Genomic DNA, 23,049 nt, shown 5'->3' with positions numbered 1-23,049 from the left:
TTCCCCTGGGGTCCCTAGGCAGGCAGGCTATGGGGTAGCGCCAGGACAGGGGCACCCTGGGGAGGCTGGCGGCTCCAGGTCTCCCTGGCACGGCTCCAGCCCCCACGTGCCCAGAGACACAGGCGGTTGCTCCTGACTCGGTGGCCTTGGGGACCCGCCCGGCCGGAACCTGCCATTCCCCCGTCAGTGCCGCCTCCCTGACTTGGCAGGGCCATCTCCTCGCGCTGGAGCAGCCCTCGGTATTTCCAGCTTGGCCCTCTGCCCGCCTCGCTGGGGCCTCGCAGTCTGTCCTCCCGGGCCAGGACCAACACACCCTCTCAGCTTGACGGATTCCCAGCCCTGCCCGGGCCTCTTCCTGCCACCCCCGACTCCCTGAGCCGAATCTTCGGTCCCCTCACCTAGCCTGCCTCTCAGAAACCATCAGTGGCCACCCTCTACCCCCATCCCCCGGAGGTGAAATGCACTTCCTCCCAGGGAGAAATGTGGGGCCTGGCTCACTTAGAAATCACTGAGGAAGCCATAAACATCCTGGGTTCCCCTGCTGCAGTTGACGCCCGAGGGGTTTCCACGTGGGGTGGGGCCCCTGCCCACCCGCTCTCACGTGGAAACGCCCCAATTGGCTGCGTCCCCTGGCCACACGCCCTAGGAAAAGCTGCTTCTTTCAGATGGGCACGGAGATAATTGGGTGGCACGTTGGTTTGCGGGAGCCAAGGGCTCCCTCTCCTTCCTGGGCGGCCGCTGAGCGACCTGGGGGTGCTAGAAGTATAGCCCCCCAAGTGGCTTCTTTTCCAGATGCACAGAAGGGGAGCACTGAAAACCCAGAGGCTCACCAGTTCAGGCCATTGAGGGGTGGGTGATTGGAAAGGTTAGCGTCTGGGAACCAAACTTTGTGATGTTCTAGAACCACAGATGATGCTAACTGGATAACGTTTCCCGTTAGAGGTCATTTGGAGATGTGCTTTAGTGCACAGATAAGAGTGATTTGTAATTGGTATGCCCATTGTTTATACAGCGCTAGTAGAATAAACAGTTCTCCTGAGCCTTATTTATATTTTGCATTTGTTTATCAAAACTTTTTTTTTTTTAACTTCAACCCAGCTGCTTTCGGAATTATTACAAACTCTGGATTTATGGGTCCTGATTAGTGATACTTTATGTATGTGTATGAGAATTTATTTTGGCAGCATGCATGTTTTATCCAAGAGCCTCAGTGCATAGGGTAAGGGAAGCCGAAAGTGTCCCTTCCTCCCCAGAACGTCAATGCTGTAAGAAGGCTTGGGAGACAAATGTTTGTCTTATCTGATCAAAATCATGGAGTAGATAAAGCATGAGATTTCAAAGTGCCTTCCTAGACTAAACCCTGAGGGCTTGAGTTCGCAGAGCTTAACTGGGACTCTGTGGGTGAGGCCGACTCCTGGGGGATGTGTATGTGGCCAGTGGAGGATAGAGGAGACGAGGTGACCAAAGGATACTTGGCAGCAGTTTCCAGCAACAACAGATATTTCTCCTTTATTTATGACCTGATATCTTGTCATTGTTCAGTTGCTGTCACATCCAACCCTTTGTGACACAGTGGCCTGCTGCACACCAGGCTTCCCTGTCCTTCACTATCTCCTGGGGTTTGCTCAGACACACGTCTATGGAGTCAGTGATGCTATCTAGCCATCTCATCCTCTGCCACACTCTTTTCCTTTTGCCTTCAATCTTTCCCAGCATCAGGGTCTTTTCCAATGAGTTAGCTTTTCGCATCAGGTGACCAAAGTATTGGAGCTTCAGCTTCGGCATCAGTCCTTCCAATGAATATTCAGGACTGATTTCCTTTATGATGGACTGGTTGGATGTCCTTGCAGTCCAAGGGACTCTCATGTGCCTTCTCCAACACCACAGTTCAAAAGCATCAATTCTTAAGCGCTCAGCTTTCTTTATAGTCCAACTCTCACGTCCATACATGACTACTGGAAAAACCATAGCTTTGACTATACGGACCTTTGTTGGCATAGTGATGTCCTTACTTTTTTAATACGCTGTCTAGGTTTGTCATAGCTTTCCTTTCAAGGAGAAAGCGTCTTTTAATTTCATGGCTAACCTGATGTGTACTCTCTATCCTTTTTGTCCTTCACTGGTCTTACAGCTTACCTTTGACATTCACCCACTAGCATTGGCATCAACCCTTCAGCGTGACTTCTAATCAGGAATTAATGGTGCCACTTAGCCCAAGGCTTTGGCACTGGTCTCAGGAGAGCTTTGCTCTGATTTCACAATTGAACCTCACTGTTACAGGGGACTACATTTCACACTGAGGTTGGTCACCTTGTTCTGTTGATCCCCATTTTTCTTGAGGTGTTTGTCTGTATAAAGACCTCCCAAAGACTTGACCCAAAGAGGGGCTCACACTTCTATCCTCTTCCTCACGCCTGAACTCACCCAAACCACTTGAATAAACCTGAACACAGCTGTAGCCTCTCCTGCCCTCTGCTCACCCAGCTCCCATCATTTTTCTTCATCATTTAACCTTTTCCTGAGGCTAAAGTGAACAGGTGAAGTTAGAAGCACCACCTTCCCCCTACCTACACATACACACACACACGTGTGCATGCACACACACACGTTGAGGGGGATGTTGTAGCCCCATTTTACAGATGGGAAACTGAGGCACGTTGTGCTTTTGTACGCAGGTAGGGTAGACACTCTGGGATGGAGTTGGAAAAGGAGACTTCTGGGTGTTTGGGTTTTCTGCTGTTATTTTTAACTCTGGGATGAAGCATCCTTTCTTGCAGTTATGGCCACGACACAGGGCTGGGATGTTGTGAGACTCTTGATGTAACTGAAAGGGCCTGGCCTGTGAGTTCCTGACCAGGGAGGAAGTGGTTAGGTGGCCAAGAATGCAACCTGCACCTCCCAGATTAATTAATAATTGAGCGCTGGCCCCTGGCCAGAAGGAGCCAGGAGAGATATAGTGAACCGAGAGTGGTTAACTGTAGTGGGGGAAGGAAAAGTTTGACTTTGCCTCTGGCTAAAAGGGAAATTCACAATGGCCGTGATTTATGAGCTGAATTACTTCGGATCCTCCTTTGTGGGCCCAACTCGGGCCTGCACTCCAGGAATGCAGAGCCAGTTGTGCCCACGGGGAAGGGAGGTGGGAGGAGTGGGGGGTCAGGCGCCAGCCTCAGTGGAGGGGGTGTGGGTCAAACCCCTAGGAGAGGACCAGGAGAGAGGCTGGCTAACCGCCTGTTGGAAAGTGTGTAGGCTAGAAGCTGAGTGCCCATCAGGTCACCCTCTGCAAGAAGGATGGGAGGAAAAGTGGGTATGGAGTCTGGTTCTCCTGGGTTCAAATTCTGGCTGATTGGCTTTGTGACCTTGAGCCCAGGGCTTAACTTCAGTGACCCTCCACTGCCTCCACTGTAAGATTCTGCCCACCTCCTAGAGTTGTTCTTGGGGTTAAATGAGATGGGGTGTGGGGACAGATGGTCACTAAGAGCCCCTGAATTCCCATGGGATGAATGGAGGCCTCAGTATTGACCCAGCAATGGCAGGGTCATTACTTAGCAAAGTTCTGCTAATGTGTGCTGGGCCCGTGCATGTCAGGTGTGTGCCACTTGGTAAAGCAGACACGATTATCCAACCTCCTTCCCCCACTAGAGTTGCTTCAGACTTCAGATTCAGGAGAGGCACTCCTTCCCCGCCCTTGTCTGGCGGGTCCCTGTGGCTGCAAACAGCCCTATGGAGGAGGAAGAAGTAGTTCTAGAAGGCACTTGGGTGTTGCCATCTGTTGGGTTCAGCCCAGGTATCTACCTGGGCTCTTTGCCTTTCATAGATGACATTAAGAATTATGAACTGGGAACTTCCCTGGTGGTTCAGTGGCTAAGACTCCAAGCTCCCAATGTTGGGACCCAGGTTCAGTCAATGGTCAGGGAACTAGATCCCACATCCTGAAATCAAGAGTTTACATGCTGCAACTAAAGATCCACATGTCAACAAATATTGAAGATCCTGTGTGCTGCAACAAGAGCAGGCACAGGCAAATACATAAAGATAAGTATTTTAAAAAGGATTAGGAATTGGATCATGGCAAACAAGCCTTGTACCCCTCTCTACTGAAAAGTTAGCCTTGGGAATAGGAGACCAAACAGAAGCACAGTTGACAGTTGTGACATGGCTCCCACATTTTGCTGCATTGACTTGAGTCGTGCAGCTCATGCGCCTATGTGTATCTGGACATAGACTAAAGAATTACTCTGAGGGACTTACTGAGCCGATGGCTCACTTTCCCAAGATGCTTGGCTGACAGTGGAACTGACAGTGGGAGGAGCACCTTTGGCCTCCAGAGACAGGGATGAACCCTGATCCTCCTTCCTCATTAACCCTGTGGGCAGTCACCCAGCCTCTCTGAACTTTATATGCCATAACCTAAAAAGGGGTCCTTTATGAATGGACTTGGAGAATTGGAAAACCCTCCACAGTTAGATGGAGAAGGCGATGGCACCCCACTCCAGTACTCTTGCCTGGAAAATCCCATGGATGGAAGAGCCTGGTGGGCTGCAGTCCATGGGGTCGCGAAGAGTCGGACACAACTGAGCGGCTTCACTTTCACTTTTCACTTTCCTACATTGGAGAAAGAAATGGCAACCCACTCCAGTGTTCTTGCCTGGAGAATCCCAGGGATGGGGGAGCCCGGTGGGCTGCTGTCTATGGGGTCGCACAGAGTCGGACACGACTGAAGCGACAGCAGCAGCAGCAGCCACAGTTAGAAACAGCATCCTACCATCACCACTGACTGGGGGAGACCCAACTTCTTGACTTGGGCTATAGGAGCTGTAAGAGCCAAGCTTGGCTGCCTCCTTCTGCTTTGGAAACTGACCCTGGACTTGGGATTGAGGCATGGGATGCAAGTCTATGGGTCTGTGTCCACCTGCCAGCCTGCTGTGATGGACAGTTGCCTGACTTGCTCCTCCTCCGCACCTCTAGCCCCATATCAAACAAGCCATGCCTTTCGAGGCAGCTTGGAGCTTGGGCAGGGACGGCGCCCAGCAGCTCCAGCTGCGCACAGTAGCGCGACTGCAAACAGGAGACCGACTAGCAGGGATGAGCTTCTGCCAAGTCCTAGGTCATTTTGCAACATTTTTGTAAGGAACCTTTAAATCTCATGTTACTGTGTTCTTTACAGCAAATATTAATATTTAATTGTGGCTTAATGATCTCTCCAGTCAATATTAGCTTTTTGCTTATTATAAAGCATCCTTGTTTGCTCCAGAAATGTGTAAGAATGATCCAGGCAAGCCTCACTTTCAGAAAATCCAGTATGTAGGACCCTGTCTTCACTAAAATTAGGTACCTTTGTGTTTAAAGAGAAGGTTTCAATGCAAGGATTATTTGTAAATTGAATGCCTCTGCCCCTGGGACTTTAATTTGGGGGTGTTTATCCCAAAGTGTTAGTTGCTCAGTCATGTCCAACTCCTTTCAACCCCATGACTGTAGGCTGCCAGGCTTCTCTGTCCATGGAATTCTCCAGGCAAGAATACTGGAGTGGGTAGCCATTCCCTTCTCTAGGAAAGCTTTCTAACCCAGGAATCTAACCTGGGTCTCCTGCATTGCAGGCAGATTCTTTACCATCTGAGCCACCCAAAACGCATCCCAAAGCATTTCTTTAATGTAAATAAGGCATATTTGACTTGCAGAGGTCACACGATACTGGCTCATGGGTAAATAACAACAAGCTGGTGTTAGATGAGGCATATCTTTGAGAGCTTTGCAAATAAGAAAATCAGCTCCCATCCTGTTCTTTGGCATTTCCATGGAGAGCCGTGCTCCCTGTTCCATTCACCCTCGCAGACCTAGCAAGCCTGAGAAATTAAGTCCACCCCATTGCCAAACAAGATGACTGTAGGCTTTAGGTGATTTTATTTTATTGAAACAAGCGTGGCACATAGCAGGCTCATCTGGTGTTCCATTGGCTGGGTTGCATCGTGAAGATCAGCAAGCAGGGATGTTGCTTCTCCCTCCCCGGCTCCGTGCCCTGGCTTCTAGACCTCTGTGGTGTCATCTGTTCAGTGGGAATGGAATGGCTGCTGCGTTCTTTCCAACCTGGGGAAAATCCGATGATTTCCCGAGTGCCCGCCCAGCCCTCAGATGCGCAATTCCAGTCATCTGTTATTGACAGTGTCTTGGTCAGGAGGCAGGGTGCCTGGTCCCAGGGCGGGAAGGGCAGAGCCCAGGTGAAACCTCATCCCCGGCCAGCCTGCTTGCAGGTGGGTGAGGTGGAGACACACGCCCTCCTGATGCGGGCACCAAAGAGCATGGAGGAGGGGCTGAGTGGTTCAGACCCAGGGACTCAGGAAGGCTTTTCAAAGGAGGTGACACTGGGGCCTTGGTAGTTGAGTAGGAGTCTGATGTACTTTGGGGAATGGAGGAAGAATCTCACTTTCATCAAGGGCCAGTTACTGTCGTTAGGGCTGTCATGAACCCGCCCCCCAACCTTGACCCCTTGGAGTGAGTTACACTGGCTTCATGGGTGTTCAGGGATGTGTGCCCCACTCAGGGCCTTGTGCAGAGAAGGGGCCTCTGCTCAGTTTAAGGCTCCGCTTTCACTACTGAAATTCTGGATACATTTTGAACAAGGAACCCTGCCTTTTCATTTTGAACTGGGCCCCCCAGTTCTGTAGCTGGCCTCGACACTCAGAGGTGTAGTCACCTGCTCACTGTAACACAGTCGTTAGGATCTGCACTCGTTCACCTCTCTGCTGCCTGTGGTCTCACGGAATTTTCCAGATCAAGAGAGAGTAGACAAACTACACATGGGGGCGGGGGCGGGGGGAGGTGGCGGGGGAGGTGTTCAAGGCACAGGGAGCTAAAGGATCCTCCTCACAGGGGACGGTGGAGCCAGGGATTTGAGGGGCCTGGGTTGTCGGGGCCTCCCCTGATTACCCCCTGGGATGTTTCTGCGGCAGCATAGGTTCCTGCCTCAGAGACAAGTTGATTGAGGGCAATTTTAAGGTACTTTGCTTTTATGGCTTTACATTCGGTCCAGGTAGAAGTCTGAGGCAGGAGGTTTGCCAATAAAACTCATATTGTATTTGGGAAATAAAAGAGAAATGGAGGTGCCCTGAATTCCCCCGACAGGGCAGGAGCGTGTCCCCAAATGGGCTTCCTTGAAGCACATCGCCAATTACCAGAGACCGCTTCCCCCTACTTCTGACGCCTGCGCAGGCTGTCCCCATCTGAACCCCCAAAGGGCCGACTTTGTTCTCTGTATTCTCAGATTCAACAGGGAAGTCAAGGTGGGGTTGAGTCAGTGAACTTTGGTACCTGAAGGCTCTGGTGAAAACCCACTCTCCCCCAAGACAGGAACCCCAAAGAGTAGCCAGGGACCTGGCTCCTGTGAGAATCCAGGAGTTCAGCCATCAGCAAGGCTGACTCGCAGGCAGGGAGGACGGGGGGCCCCTTCCCTCTCACAACTGCTGCCTCTCTCCTGGGGATCCAGGTACCCAGCTTCAACATTGTACACACACAGTGCTTTTTTAGGATCTTTGCAGGGTTAAGATGAAGAGCCAGGCTTTCCCACCCCAGGGGGTCTCTGGCTAAGGAAACAAACAAACTTACTCAGAATCCTAACTTTGTGATAAAACAAAAGACGACCTGGAATGAGAGCAAAGTTCAGAGCCTTTTGTTGCAGAAACTGGTTCCTTCTGGAAAACGTGGGGCTGATTTTATAAGCTGCTTATCACCAGCTCTCCCCTCCCCTTGGAGACTGAAGCTTTTCACCGTCCTTCCCTCCAGGACACAGGGAACCAGAATTCTCCCACCTAGACTCGAATTTCTGCCTGAAGTCGGAGAGGTTCTCCCGCCCAGCCTCATTGCTGTTGTTTTTCAGTCACTAAGTCGCACCCAACTCTTTGCCACCTCATGGACTGCAGCCCACCAGACTTCCTTGTCTTTCACTATCTCTTGGAGTTTACTCAAAATAATGTCCATTTAGTCAGTGATGGCATCCAACCATCTCATCCTCTGTTGCCCCCTTCTCGTCTTGCCCTCAATCTTTCCCAGCACCAGGGTCTTTTCCAATGAGTTGGCTCTTTGCATCAGGTGGTCAGAGTATTGGAGCTTCAGCTTCAGCATCAGTCCTTCCAGTGAATATTCAGGGTTGATTTCCTTTAGGGTTGACTGGTTTGATCTCCTTGCTGCCTCTTTGGCGTCTTGTCTTTTCCGGCGTAGGGTGTTGGGGCTTCGTTTAGGACCGTCAGGCCGGGCCAGGTAGGCCTGCCAGTGTTTCTGGGGTACAGTCTGATGCTCAGCTCTGATGGAGAGTGATCTGATCGCAGCCTCAGTGTGGCTCTCAGAGCTGGGCCTGCCTGCAGAATGTTTTTAAGAAGGAAGCTTGGACCACAAAGCACCAAGGCCTGGGGAGAAAAGCCACAGCCCCCGGGCCCAGCGAACCTGAGAAAAGCTTACAGGGACAGCAGGGCGAGAAGGATGCTGATGGAAGTGATAGGTCCTGGTGGGCTCCGGGGATACTACGTGTGGAGGAGACCCTGAGCAGGCCTGTGTAGTAGGGCCCAAAGGAGAGCTTGTTTTATGCCAGGGTTGCAAGAGGAGCTCATCTTTTCAGGATCCATTCGCATACTGCAGGAGATTAAATAACAGAAACCTTACCCATCTCAGCCCAGGCCGCCACCTGGTTCTGCTGGAGACATGGGAGCGAGCAGGCAGGGGTCAGGGTGCCAGGGGTGAAGGAATCCCGCTGGGTCCAGCAGGACTGTTCTTAGAGACCAGTGACAGCTCGGCAGGCTGACCACTGACAGCACATACTCCCTCTAAACCCTTCAGGGTGGCGCTCCCTGGGCCTCCCAGAAGAGCAGAGGCAGCGCGCAGGGCCCAGCAGAGAGAAGCAGGCTTGGGGTCAGGCCATCCGGTCAGGATTCCCACGCGGCCTTGCTCTGTGGCCTCTGTGACTTGGGGGCTGTCCTCAGAGAATGGGGGTGATCCTGCCTCCTGAACTGGGTGCAGAGCAGAGAGCACCTGGCACCCCCCACACCCTCCAATTACTCAGCCAGGGTCAGCAGCCCTTTGCTGAGGTCACCCTCCATTACTGCAGTGTATGTAGAACACGCTCCTTGTGTCAAGGAAAGGAGATGGGAGTCCGTGGGAGAAGCTGTCCTGAAACACTGGAAAAATACATGTTTGCAGGACTGCATTGGGGTCTATAGATAGTTGTTAGAAGGCATGGTTTTTGAAAACCCCCAAAAGGTGGGCAGTGTCTACTGGGGCCTCCATATTGCCACATCTAAAGACGACTTTGAACATCCAGTCCTTATAGAGCCGCCAAGTGCCGGCTTGGAGTGGACATGGATGGGCTGTTACAACACAGACTCTGTGCCATTACCCTGCAGGCCTCTGGGGTTTTGCAGCTCATAGGTTGTAACCACGAGAGAGTAATGCCAAGTCTCCAGTCTCCACATAGACGTGAGCTTGGATCCCAGATTGGCAGCTTCCTAGCTGAGGACTCTGGACTCACTACCTGACTGTTAGACCTCAGCTGCTTCTAAAAATGGGAATTACTAAGAGAATGAACAGTATGATGAGACAGTGCATTTAAAGTGCTTCATACTCTGCTTAGCATTGGGTAAAAGTTCATTAGATGTTGGCTGGTATATCATCATCATTATGACTACTATTACTACTGGCTGGTTTATCGTTGTTACTACTGGTGCTCCTCTTCTCAGCATTTCCCCCTGATTCTCAACTCCACTGACACATTACCTGACCTAATATGAATACCCTTATGAACTACACAGACTGAATCAATCTATTCAATAATTTATACAATATAGAGATAAGATATACAGTGGTAATAATACTAGTGAAAAAAAATAGCTGTTAACTTACAGAGTGCTTATTTTGAACCAGGCATTATTTTGCACTTGAAATTAATCCCAGCAGCCCGAGGCAGTAAGCGCTGATTGCATCCCCATTTTACAGTTTAGGAAACTGAGGCCCAGGTAGTGAAATCACTTACCCAAGATTTCACTGCTGGTGAGCGGCAGGGCTGAGATTCACACACATAGGCCGCTTTGTTCCTGGACCCTGTGCAGGAGACACCCAACTGGTCCTAGCTGCCAGTCTATTGTGAGTTTCTCCTGTAACCCTGGCCAGTTCCTTTCCCTCTTGGGGCCTCAGTTTTGCATCTGCAGAATCCTGAATTGTGGCCACACGGACCACGAATTTCCTGGACTCCCTCCTCCTGTTGTCATTTTCCCTTTGCCTGCTTCACTGCTGTCCAGGGGGTAACCCCCAGCCCTCCTGCCCCCAGCAGAGCGGCTAGTCAACTGTCTGGAAAGTGGTGGCCAAACAGTCCTTGGCCCAGAAACCAGCGGCTGAATGAGCCCCCAAGGTGGACCCCGTGAAGGCGGCGGTGGTGGCCAGACCGCCCGTGATGTAATGACCGATTAGGAACTTCCTCTTGGAAGCCTGGCTTCCTCCAGGGGCCAAAGGTGCGGGAGTTGAGGTGGGGGCGGGGAGGGGCGGGTGGGAGCGAATAAGAGGAAACTCCTGTCAGCTGGGCCCTGCTTTTGGAAAGCTTTCAGTGGAGCCGCTCGTTCTAAGCTGTTGACCATTAACATGGCCCTGTGCACATTCCTTCTCTGCTTTTACTACCGGATCCCAGTGAATAAAGGACGGGTCTCCCCCTCCCTTAACGAAGAAAAAAAAAAGAGCCTCTAATTAATGCTGCATCTTTAGACTTGCTGCAAAACCTGAAGCCATTTCTGCAGCTTAAAATGACAAAGGAAGGTTAAGTGGAAACTTCTTTTTCCCCCTTTAGTTTGATAACAAAAACTACTTATCTAATGGGCAAACAAGGCTTTTAAAGGGGTGTTAGGTTAACCAGATGCAGGGCCATGTAATTACTCCCAGGCCTGGGAGCCTCAGATGAAAAAGCTCCTGGTTGGATGGGAACTTAAAAGCCGCGGGCATAACATGGGACAGAAGAAAGGAGTTTTCCAGGAGGGCAGGCGGCCCCAACAGGGCTCTGTGCAAAGGGGATTGGAAAAGCCAGCCCTAGGCTCCTCCTTGGCTCTGCCACCAAATTGCTGGGTGACCCTGGGCAAGTCACTTAGCTTCTCTGAGCCTCCCTTCCCAGCTCTCGGTGGGGTCTGCCCTGGTTTCATTGTTCATTTAAGGTGTGGCTGGGCCAGCCCCCGGAAAGGCAGGGAGGCTGCTGTGGCCCAAGGGGGTGTGAAGCAGCAGCCAAAGCTTTGAACGTGGAGGAGCCTGAGCAGCCCAGCTAGGCCCTGGAGACTGGGGGACTCGGGGCCAGCTTCCTGTGAATGCCCTGAGCCTTCACATTTCCCTTCCTTGGAGTCTAAGCCATCCGGAGACTTTAATCTGGGCACTTCTGTGGTTCGCCTCCCAGGGTGGGCAAGTCCAAGGCAGTCTGGCGCGGCGGAAAGGGGAAGTCACGAGGGAAACAGGCTGCATTGCGTGTGTTCAGGCTTTTGGAGTGTGCGGCCCACGGGGGAGCGCACAGGAACGTTCCTGCCCTTTGTTTTGACAGAAAGCTGCTGATTCAAAGAAGCTAAAGGCTTTCCTTGGGATTTCAGCTTTCCTCGCCTTCCCCAGACTACAGTGGGCCCCATAGGTGCCCCAGCATCCCCACAAAATTACACATTGGGCTTGCAGGACCCTCACTTGGTCAAGAGGCCCAGAGGAAGGAATGCCAGCCATTGGAGGGGCTGGCTGCAGTGCAGGGGAGAGGACCTCCCGCTGGGCCAGTCTCCTCCTGTCCATGACAGGCATCCACCACCCTCTGGTGGCAGGAATGTGGGCGCCACCCAGAGGCCAGGCCACCCTTGTCCGGCCTGTCCCCTGGGCCCCCTGGGAGCCCTGCTGAGACCACTTTTAGGACAAGCCACAGAGGGCTGGCCTTTGTTGTCATCCTTTCAAGGCGTCGTACCTACGATGAATTGCACAGCTCTTTAGCGCATAGGTCATGATTTTTGACAGTGTGTATACCCGAGTTCCTGCTGTTCAAGATAGCAAACATTTCCAGCATCCCAGAAAGTTTCCTCATCCCCAGGGGTTACTCCCCAGAGGTAATCCCTGTTCTGACTTCTGTCACTTTACTTCATTTTGTCTACTTAAGAATTTCGTATCAGCGGAAACAGCACATCTTTTGGGTCTGGCTTCTTTCACTCAGCCAGATGCATCTGAGATTCACCCACGTTGGGGCGTGTTTCAGCAGTTTATTACTTTTTACTGGTGAATCGTGTTCCACTATAGTGCGTTCATGCTCAGTTGTATCTGACTCTTTAAAACCCTATGGATTGTAGCCCGCCAGGCTCCTCTGTCCACAGGATTTTCTCAGCGAGAATACTGGAGTGGGTTGCTATTTCCTCCTCCTGGGGATCTTCCTAACCCACGGATCCAACCTGAGTCTCTTGCGTCTCCTGCATTGGCAGGTGGGAATTTACCACTGTACCACCTGGGAAGCCCTCTTGTACTGAATGGATGTGCCTTATTTTTGTTGATCCATTATCATAGCCTGTTTGGGCTGTGATCACAATGATACCCTACATTGGGTAGCCTAAATAATACATATTTATTTCTCACAGTTCTGGAGTCTGGGAAATCCAAGGTCAAGATGCTTGCTGGTAGATCTGGTGTCTAGTGAGAGCCATTTCCTGGTTCATAAATGGTTGTATTCTTGCTATAATCTCACACAGTAGAGTGAGGGGGCTTTCTGGGGTCTCTTTTCTGATCTGTTCATGAGCTCCTCGCGTCCCAAGGACCCTACCTTCTAATACTGTCACGTGAGGGATTAGCATTTTCAACCTGAACTTGGGGAGGGACACACATGAGCATTTAGTCCACTAACATCCATCCTCCTGCTGATGGACATCTGAGCTGCTTTCCAGGTTTGGGGGATTACGGTTAGAGCTGCTGTGAACATTCATGAAGTCATAGATGCGTAGAGCTCACTGTGCAGAGGGGAAGACTGAGGCCGGGAGAAGAGAGAGCGCCTGCAGATCGGGGCCAGGAGAGAGGACACCTGGCTGCAGGACTCCTGGCCCCCAGTCTGGTGCTGCTCCTCCAAGTCCGCCCCAGACATCACGCCAGCCCGCGCCTCTCCTCTCCCCCTCCCCCCGGAACCCTTCCAGCCGGGACCCAGAGTCTGGCTGGGAACTAGGCCAGGCCCTGAGCAGGGGGTAGCGAGCAGGAGTTTCGGTCAGAGAGCGGTCATCTTTGATGTTGTTCACTCGGGTCTGACTCCCCGGTATTTATTTGCAATTAAGGAGCTGGTTCCTAATTAGGCTGATGGCGGGACCACAGCCTTGGAGCCATGAGAAGAAAAAGATCTTCTGCAAGAGGCTGTCCCCTCGTATCCTGAGAGGCAGCTCAGGCTGCAGATGAGAGGCATGATGGGTGGAGTGGAGCTCTGCTTCTGAGGGGAGTGGAGAGGGGACCCTGGGTTTGGGGGCGCCTGCCTGCTCATTCTCAGAGAGCGTTGTCAGCTTGTGATCACGCAGCATTAGATGTGAATACACGTGTGTGTGTAAACAGAGCCGCAGGAGCACTCATCTGTGTCCCTCATGTTCAGCTATTCATCGCTTCACTTTGATTTCTTCACTTAATGAGCACCTTTTTGCACTTCAGGTACCAGGCTGGGAGCTAAACCTTAACATTGGTAAAGTGCTTTACAATTTGCAAAGGCCTCTGCTGTCCGTTGTCCTGTTGTAACCCCCCATGGTGGTGATCCTGGGTCATGACCCCCAACACCCGTAAGGAGCCCTGGCCTTTGAAGGGTTAGGCCAGCATGGGGACAGATAAACAGCTGCTTCTTTCTGCTCCAAATTGATCTGCTGCTGGAGTTGCCAGAAAGTTCAAAGAGGGACTGTGTAATTGAGGTACTCAATTATGAACAAGTCCATTTTACAGATGGGGAGATTGAGGCTTGGGGACATTCGGTGACTTGTTCATGGCCACATATCTAGTCTGTGGTGAGAGTTAGGTCTGTCTCACTCGGAAACCTTTTGGATCATGGGACAAGCATTGGTTAGAATTCTGGGGTCTCTAGTTCTGGTCCCACTTCTGCCACCCACTGCTGTATGTCCTTGGGCAAGTCACCTGGTACCCCCCAACCCCCGGGCACCATCTTTGGGGCACAAGGACACTGGGCTCAGTTGATGGTTCCCACAGGCCACTCTCAGGACTGAGTTTTCACTGGTCTATGGTGAAAAAAACAAGAAAATTTCTTACAATGTAAATATATTTTTAGATTTTCTGATTTGATTTTTTAAATACTCTATTTTTTGAGAATCAAATTATAATTTCTTTTGTGCTAGTGACAGTAGATGGTCTTGGGGTTTTTAATCAGTCTGTATGTGACAAAATAAAATTGTAGTGACCTTGTAATATTCCCACCCCACCCCCATTAAACAGTGTATTGGTTTGTGAAATTCCAGAGTATTGGGGCTCCCTGGATGAAATAGTGCCGTGGGACCCTCAAGCTCTGGAGCCCAGAGACCCTGAGAGCTAGGAGGAGACGAGGAGGCCTCAGGCATGGTGACAGGCTTACCTGCTGGGCTGCTGTCTCAGGATCAAACCTGAGACCCTAGACCTTGCCCAGCACCTTTCAGGCCTGAGGCCATCAGCCCCACCTACTGGGAAGGATTCCAGTAAGGGGTAGTGTGACGGCAGTGTGCCCACACTTGGCATATATTCTGTTTCCTTCCTCCTTCCCTTGCAGGGTGTTCCAAGAGCACCCTGGGGATACACGCAGACTTGGGACAGATGCAGAGAGAACTAAGACCCACCCCTTCCTCCTTGAGAGTCGAGGCCAGCCAGGGACGCTGACCAACAGCACAGACACCTGCTCAGGCCAAGAGCGAGGCTGCATTTGAGGCTCTAGGCACACAGGAGGGAGAGGTCAGAGAGGGCTTCCCAGAGGCGGCAGTCCATCCCTTGGAATTTGGAAGACCTGGCCCAGAGCCCAGGCTTGATGAGGTGTTACTGCTCATCCAGAGGCCACAGGAGGTGAGGCCTGGACTAGGCGGTGTCCCTGAGCACCACGGCTGGGGCCCAGGGCAACTCAGGGGCTGGGTGGTTTATCCCCATGCATAGGGTTCCATCCCCCGTAAGGAGCACCGACTGGGACAAGACCCGAGACACAGGTGTTGATCAGGGTTGGGGGGTGGTTAGATGATGAGGGCACAGTTGGTTTGGCTTGGCTGGGGTTGGAGGTGCTGAGAGGAGGGGGACAGGAAGGCCCACTTGGCCTTGAATTAAAAGCCTTTTAGGAGCTGCGAGGGAAGAAGTGCCCCACCCCTGGGGTCCCATTACCCTTCTCTCTGTTAAACTGCTTCTTAGGCTTTTATGAGTGGCTACACCCTGGGGCAGAGCTGCCCCTTTATGACTAGGGTGGCCCCTCTGTGCTTATCTGTAGAGGCGGACAGCAGTGCTCCCTCCCTCAGTAGGACTGTGTGAGTCTTCAGGGGATGAAGGCCTTTCGTTTGTGACTCACCAGCTTGTGGGTAAGCACTTCTAGGACTCACAGACCACGAGAGCTGTCATGGTTGCAGATAGGGAAACTGAGGCTCTGAGAAGGTGGGGGGCCTGTCTGGAGTATGGAGAAGAGCTCCCCTCGAGAGTGTGGCCTGGCACTGATGCCAGCCCCAGCACTCTTGAGCGTGTGCCCTTGGCTGGTTATGGCACCTCCCGGGGCCTCAGTTTCCACACCCGTGGACAAGGCTGGTAGCAGGTGCACCAAGGCCGTCGTGAGGAAGTCACCTGGCTTACGGAGGGCACTCAGAGGTGCCCGCTGCCTGTGTTGTCGTGCAGCGTTCTCCAGGCATGCTTCTCTGCCTCTGCACCTCTGTGCCTGGTGCACTGACGGAGTTCTCACCTAACGAGAAGGTTGGTTTCGGAGTTTCACAGCCAGGCTGGGACGGTGCTGCTTCTCTGCATCTTGAGAGCTCTCAGACCAGTGTCAGATGGATGGATGGAGAGAGAGACAAGGGCGTGGGGTACTCCTGGCGGCCCTCCTGCTGGGACTGGCCTAGTGTCCACTGGTTGAGGGGCAGGTCAGCTGAGAGCAGGGGGTCCTGTTTCCCCCACTGTGACCACAGCTAGAACCATGAGGGGTCTGCGTAGGGACCATGAGACAAAGTATACATCCTCAGGGGCTAGCCTGGGGCCCTGTGGCTGGGACCTTAATGCCACCCTTTGAGGCTGTGCCCAGCCCCAGGCCACAGCAGAGCAAGCAGCCTAACAGGAAGCCCTCAGGTGCACAGTTCCCTGCTGGGGGCGCCTCCCAGAACAGAAGGGAATGTCAGGAGCTCGGTCACCCTGCTGCTCCGTCTAGGCGGGACTGGACTGAAGGCCGACAGAGCTGACCTCACCCAGGCTCCTGAATGAAGTTGTTGGCAGTGCTTTCTCCCTCAGGTGTGACTGGACTTTGCTCTGTTTCTCTGGGAGGAGCTGAGCCATAAAGGGCCTCACTGTGTCCTCATCAGGCCTCCAGCAGACCTTCTCCCCCTGCCAAAGCCCCAGCCGGGGGCCTGAGTGGGAACACTTCACCCCACCGGGCGGTCTGCTTCTCAGAGCCGTGAGCTCAAAGGAGAGCCCAGGCGTCGAAATGCTTCAGAATCTGAGGCCGGCCACGCCTGAGGGCAGGGAGGAGGGGGCTGCCCTTCAAGATGGGGCCCTTGCTATACCTGGAAATTGTTAAATTCACGCAGACGCATAGAGGTGCTCCCAGCTGGAGTGAAAAGGGATTCCAGTCTTCATCCAGGCCACATCTTTGCTGTCACTGGGGAAAGTGGGGTCTGGAGAGGAGCAGCTGGGAAACTGGAGCCCTTGAGGAGCGATCTCCTTTCCCACTTAGAGACCCTTCGTTTCTATGTCTCACAGAAGCGGCTGCAGTTCTGGTGAAGACCTGCACTTCCTGCCAAGAGAGCCCACCTGAGGGGCTGGGGTGGGGGCTGCTGGGAGACTCTGCATCACGCTCAAGGCTGAGGCTGGGAGCCATCAGCATTGAGCAGCAGTGATTCCCAGCTGCAAGAGATACTGGGGGCCATGTCCCCCACCCCACCCTATCCTGCCTTCTGATGCCTGAGTCCCCTCCAAGGGGTGATTTACACCCCTCCATTGCCTCACCCTGGTAGCTCCACAGTAAAGAACCCACCTACAATGCAGGAGACCTGGGTTCAAGTCCTGGGTCCGGAAGATCCCTTGGAGAAGGGAATAGCAACCTACTCCAGTATTCTTGCCTGGAGAATCACATGGACACGGAAGCCTGGCGGGCTATAGTCCAAAGGGTCACAAGGAGTCGGAAATGACTGAGCGACTAACTTGCACTTCACCCCACTCTGTTCAAGTTGAGGCTTGGACTGACTGGGTTCAAATCCTGGTGGTGCCACCCGCTAGCTGGGTGGCCTTGGGCTGCCAAGTCTCAGATCCTCATCTGTAAAATGAGAAGGTGGCCTCCTCGCCATTTCAGGAGGACCCAGAGAATCACGTGTGGAGTGAGGCCTGCAGAGCACAGCACCCAGAACAATGTAGGTGCTCACCGTTCAGCCCCTCCCTTGGGTGTGTGAGTGTGTGTCCCTCTTCAGCCGGCTTGTAAAACTCTATGGGCCGGAGCCGGGTGTGGCTCGTGTTTGGGTGCCCGTGGCACCTGGCACAGTTAGGTGCCCTGCCTTTGTGTGTGTTTGTGGGTGGGGCTGGGCGAGGGGTCCTGCAGGTTAAGTTTGAGGACAGCCTGGCCCGCAGTAGACGCTCCGCATGTCTGTGGGGTGCTAGAAGCTCCACGCACCTCCCCCTTCTCCCCGGGCCAGGCAGCCATACCACCTCCGCTGCCCGGGAATAACAGCTGCGTGCCCTGTGCTTGCCCCGCAGACGCCAGCATGTCTCCGGACGCCACCAAGCCGAGCCACTGGTGCAGCGTGGCCTACTGGGAGCACCGGACGCGGGTGGGCCGCCTCTACGCGGTGTACGACCAGGCCGTCAGCATCTTCTACGACCTACCTCAGGGCAGCGGCTTCTGCCTGGGCCAGCTCAACCTGGAGCAGCGCAGCGAGTCGGTGCGGCGCACGCGCAGCAAGATCGGCTTCGGCATCCTGCTCAGCAAGGAGCCTGACGGCGTGTGGGCCTACAACCGCGGCGAGCACCCCATCTTCGTCAACTCCCCGACGCTGGACGCGCCCGGCGGCCGCGCCCTGGTGGTCCGCAAGGTGCCTCCCGGCTACTCCATCAAGGTGTTCGACTTCGAGCGCTCCGGCCTGCTCCAGCACGGCCCCGAGCCCGACGCCGCCGACGGCCCCTACGACCCCAACAGCGTCCGCATCAGCTTCGCCAAGGGCTGGGGGCCCTGCTACTCCCGGCAGTTCATCACCTCCTGCCCCTGCTGGCTCGAGATCCTTCTCAACAACCACAGATAGCGCCCCCGCCACCTGCCCCGCCGCCGGGGGGGGCCCCGTGCCCAGAGACACAGCCCCCACGGACGAACCCCCCCCAGATATCATCTACCTAGATTTAATATAAAGTTTTATATATTATATGGAAATATATATTATACTTGTAATTATGGAGTCATTTTTACAATGTAATTATTTATGTATGGTGCAATGTGTGTATATGGACAAAACAAGAAAGACGCACTTTGGCTTATAATACAGATATATTTTCTTTCTCTTCCTCCTTCCTCTTTATGTTTTTTTTTTTTTCTTTAAAGAAAATGATACAGCAGAGCCAGGTGGAAAAGCCTGGGTTTGGTGTCTGGTTTCTGAAATATTAATGCCCAGACAAAAAGCTAATACCAGTCACTCATTGATAATAAAGTATTCGCATTATAGTTTTTTTTTTTTTTTAAACTGTCTTCTTTTTAACAAAGAGGGATGTGCAGGGTTTCCGTGGGTTTCTGACCAGTCAGGCATTTGAAACTTGATTTCAGTCTTTTAGCGGTTAAAGAATAGAGGGAATTACATTGAAAAGGAAGGAAGGACCTATGTTTGTTCTTAAGACCAGAGAAGGTTCTGTTGTTCCTTCCCTCCCTTGGCTGTGGGGTGTCCACAGGATTCAGGAGAAGGAGGGGGAGTTTGTGGCCCATCCATCCTGGGTAAGTGCTTCCAGTCTGATGGGGAGGCTCATGCTCTGGCTTACGCCAGCTCTCAGTCTGATGTCCATATCTCCCATCTCTGAGCTGTCTGCAAACTAGAAGACTAATTCCCACCACTTTGGGGAAATGATCTGTGGAAGAAAGACTGAGATGGTGGGTGTTGGACCCACTTAATGGCCTTGTGGAAGCTCCCTGAGCCCCAGGGTGAAACTCCCTTTTAGGACCTAAATAAGCTACCCTCTGATCCCTCACCAAGGAGGTCAGAACCTGCCCATCTGGGGCTGTCCTCATGATTGATGCAAAGGCAGGTGGTTTCTTTCTTCTCTATAAAAGGGAAAAAGTTAAAGGTTCTGGAAGGGTAAATGACTAGCTCATGAAACTGACCAAGGTTAGAACTTACATCTAATTGTAGGACCAGAGCCATATTAAATCAGTTTCCTCTCTTGAGAAAACTCAAAAAAAGAAGGCCTTCTTGGCCAAATAACTAGGGAATGTTACATTGTATATCTTCTTTCTTGGAGATTTACATTAGCCTATTAAATGCTCTGAGAAGTCCTGTGTATTATCTATTGCTGCGTAATAAATTATCCCAAAACTTGGCAGCTTGAAACAACTACCATTTATTATCACACAGTTTCTGTGCTCAGGAATGTGGGAGCAGCTTAGCTGGGTGGTTCTGATTCAGGGTCTCTTGAGGCTGCAATCAAGCTGTCGGCCAGGGCTGCAGTCATCTGAGGCTTAACTGGGCCTGGAGGACCCACTTCCAAGCCTGCTCACGTGGCTGTTGGCTGGAGGCCTCGGTTCCTCACCACGTAGGCCTCTCCATTGGGCTACTCATGACGTGGCTTGCCCGAGAGCAACTGATCCAAAAGAGAGAGACCAAGTGTGAGGCTGCTGTCTTTCCTAACCTTATCTCAGAAGCGTCATTCCATCACTTCTGCCATGTTCTATTGGTCACACAAACCATTCTTGCTACAGGGTGTGTGTGTGTTGGCGGCGGGTGTGTGTGGGGGGCGGGGGGAAGTGTTGCTACACTAGAGTGTGAATGCCCGGAGGTGGGAATCATGGCCACCACATCCTCCAAGAACTACACTATTTTTACTTCATTTCCCAAAGTTCTATGCCAGTGGACTCCTTTCCACCCCTCTAATTCTGTCTCGGACCCAGGTCAGCCAGCCCAGTCCCTTTCACTCCACTCTGCCACCCCAGACCCGAGCTTCCCAGGAGTTCCCCCTTCCTCTGCTGTCCCCGCTGTCCAGGCCTTGGTCCTCCTGGGGCACAGTGAGCAGAACTGTGCTCTGTTGGGAGGATGGGTTCGGAATCACTATCTGTCTTCTTTTCAAGTCAGTGATTACCGACATGAACTGTCTGTGAGTCCTTACTACCCGTGGAGCGAGAATCTCTGTGAGGGTGTTCTTGGCCAGTCCCCCTTTCCAGATGGAGAAATGGAAGCTTATGGGAATACTGTCCTGTGCCCAAGCTCCCTGGGGGACAGGACATGTCTCTGTCTCAGATGCAGGCTGGGCGTCCTGTCCAACGTCCTCTCGTGCTGGTTGTGACTGGCTTTGCTGGAGTGGGCCTACCCCCTGGGGACCACCCTTGAGTCTGGAGGGCTGAACTCTGGGGACCCAGGGGCCTCAACCTTGCAGCAGTCTTGCTCCCAGGCCTGCCCACTGCCCAGGCTGAGAACCTCCCTGAGCTCCTTGGAAGGCCTCAAGTGCTGCAGAGAGGCCTCACGGCTGCCTTTCTTCGCAGGGGTCTGAGGCTGCAATTCTGGTCCCTCAGTTCACAGGGGGAAACCGAGTCCCAGACAGGACAGGCTGAGTTGCTGAGGTCACAAGTGGCAGCAGGACCTCCATCCTCCCCCTTTCCCAGTCGTGGTGCTGGCAGAAACTTTGTGGTTTCCCCAGACCACCCAGGGATTGGTGACTCAGGCTCCAGAAGACACTTTCTAAACAAGGCCCTGTCTCTGGAGAGCCTGGTGGGAGCCGGGTCCTTGCAGGCTCTGGGAAGTGCGGTGGGTGGGGTTTACTGCCCCCAGGCCCAGGCCTAGGATGGGGACAGAGGGGGAATGGATTTCCTGCTATTGGCTAGATTTGTGGAGAGGGGTTAGTCCCTCCTCTGCCCCTCTCTCTCTACTGCACAGCCCACCCCTACGTCCTGTCTCTTCCCTGCCTTAGTCTCTGAAAGTGTCTGGGTGTGAGAGTGTGGAAGGATGGATCTATGAGCCAGAGAAGTACAGCTTGGTGAGTGAGGAGTCCTAGAAATCTTGTGTTCAGGCTTCAGCTGAGAAAACGCAAGGCTCAGAGAGAGCTATGAGGAGCCCAAGGTCACACGGCAAGTTCGGGGCAGAACTGAGCCTAAACCCCAGGTCTCAGAACGCCTGATCTGGCTGCTTCCTCAATGTCTGAACACAGATTCCCTCATTACTCCAGAGAGTGTGCACACACCTCTGTTCACTTCTGGGAACTCCCCCCATCCCTTCCCACTATCTGTTCCGGAAGCTTCCATCCCACACATTTCAGAGGGCTTCATTGTTCCGGCTGTCTTTGGCTGTAACTGCCTTGTTCTAATCCAGACTCTGCCACTTACCACATAAAGTGATCTGAGGCATGTTATTTAACCTCTCTGTGCCCGAGTTTCCTCATCAGAATTACAAGAGTATTTCCATCCTAGGATTGTCAGGAAGATTACATGAATTAATGCCTGTTATGCAATGGCAGCCCACTCCAGTACTCTTGCCTGGCAAATCCCATGGACGGAGGAGCCTGGTGGGCTGCAGTCCATGGGGTCGCTATGATTCAGACACAACTGAGTGACTTCACTTTCACTTTTCACTTTCATGCATTGGAAAAGGAAATGGCAACCCACTCCAGTGTTCTTGCCTGGAGAATCGCAGGGACAGGGGAGCCTGGTGGGCTGCCGTCTATGGGGTCACACAGAGCCGGACACGACTGAAGCGACTTAGCAGCAGTCCAGGATGCCAGGGCCTCCACCAACAGCTGCTGTGGCCTCTTGAATAGGCCTCCTTCCCTCTCCCACCCCTTTCAATCCACTCCTCACCCAGAGTCATGGTCTGCACCCAGATCTTTTTTTAACAAATAATTAATTTATTTGTTTTTGGCTGTGCTGGATCTTCATTGCTGCTCAGGCTTTTTTCTAGTTGCGGGGAGCAGGGGCTGCTCTCTAGTTGCAGTGCACAGGCTTTTCGTTTCAGTAGCTTCTCTTGTAGCAGAGTGTGGGCTCTAGGGCACGTGGGCTTCCGTGGCAGCTCCTGGGCTCTAGAGCACAGGCTCAGTAGCTGTGGTGCATGGGCTTCGTTGTTTCGCGGCAATGTGGGTTTTCCCCGATTAGGGGTTGGATCCATGTCTTCTGCATCGGCAGGCGGATTCTTTACCACTGAGCCACCAGGGAAACCCCGGCACCCAAATCTGACAGTGAACCTCCTCCATGTGATGGTGACCTCTCCGATGACTGCCTGTGTCTTTAGGATATAGAACTGCCTCTGAGAGGACCTAGCCCTGCCCTGAGTCTTCTTGGTCCAGTACCATCTAATGCCACACTCCAGACCTCTCTGTCCCCGCTAGGCCTTTGCCCAAACTGCCCCCTGCTCCTGACCATGCCCTGGCCTGCCCAGTGCAAGATCTGACCATGCTGCTGTCCCCTCTCTCCTCCCTAGGAGTCTCCTGGAAGCCAGAGATGTCTTATGACCTTGGTCTAGCCCAGTGCCGGACACAGAGGATGGGCTTTCTGGATGTTTGTGGAGTGAAAGGGTCATGGGAGTACTAGATGTGGGCGTGTTTTATAAACTGCAGGAATGAGCAGGCATCCAGAGGGGGGTATGTTTATTAGTACCATGCGTCTCCATGACAACCCCAGCTGACTTTTCTAGGCCTCTAAGAACCTTCACGCCCTCCACTAGCCTCAAGCCCCAGTCCTATAGT

At 52.8% G+C, this 23,049-nt stretch overlaps 1 protein-coding gene across 2 annotated transcripts in view; it reads left to right on the top strand.

Moving 5' to 3' along the window:
* The window catches only part of SMAD6 (SMAD family member 6), an 80,697-nt gene extending 58,860 nt beyond the window's left edge, over positions 1–21,837 (top strand). For both annotated transcript variants that reach the window (XM_010834528.1, XM_010834527.1), the window contains one exon: positions 17,887–21,837. In XM_010834528.1, the coding sequence (XP_010832830.1) occupies positions 17,887–18,428 (542 nt within the window). In that variant the 3' untranslated portion in view covers positions 18,429–21,837. The remainder of the gene's footprint in view (positions 1–17,886) is intronic.
* The last annotated feature ends 1,212 nt before the right edge of the window (positions 21,838–23,049 follow it).

The sequence above is a fragment of the Bison bison genome, unplaced genomic scaffold (assembly GCF_000754665.1).
Source record: "Bison bison bison isolate TAMUID 2011002044 unplaced genomic scaffold, Bison_UMD1.0 scf7180017864034, whole genome shotgun sequence".
NCBI lineage: Eukaryota > Metazoa > Chordata > Mammalia > Artiodactyla > Bovidae > Bison > Bison bison.
This window is presented reverse-complemented; position numbering and strand designations above follow the sequence as displayed.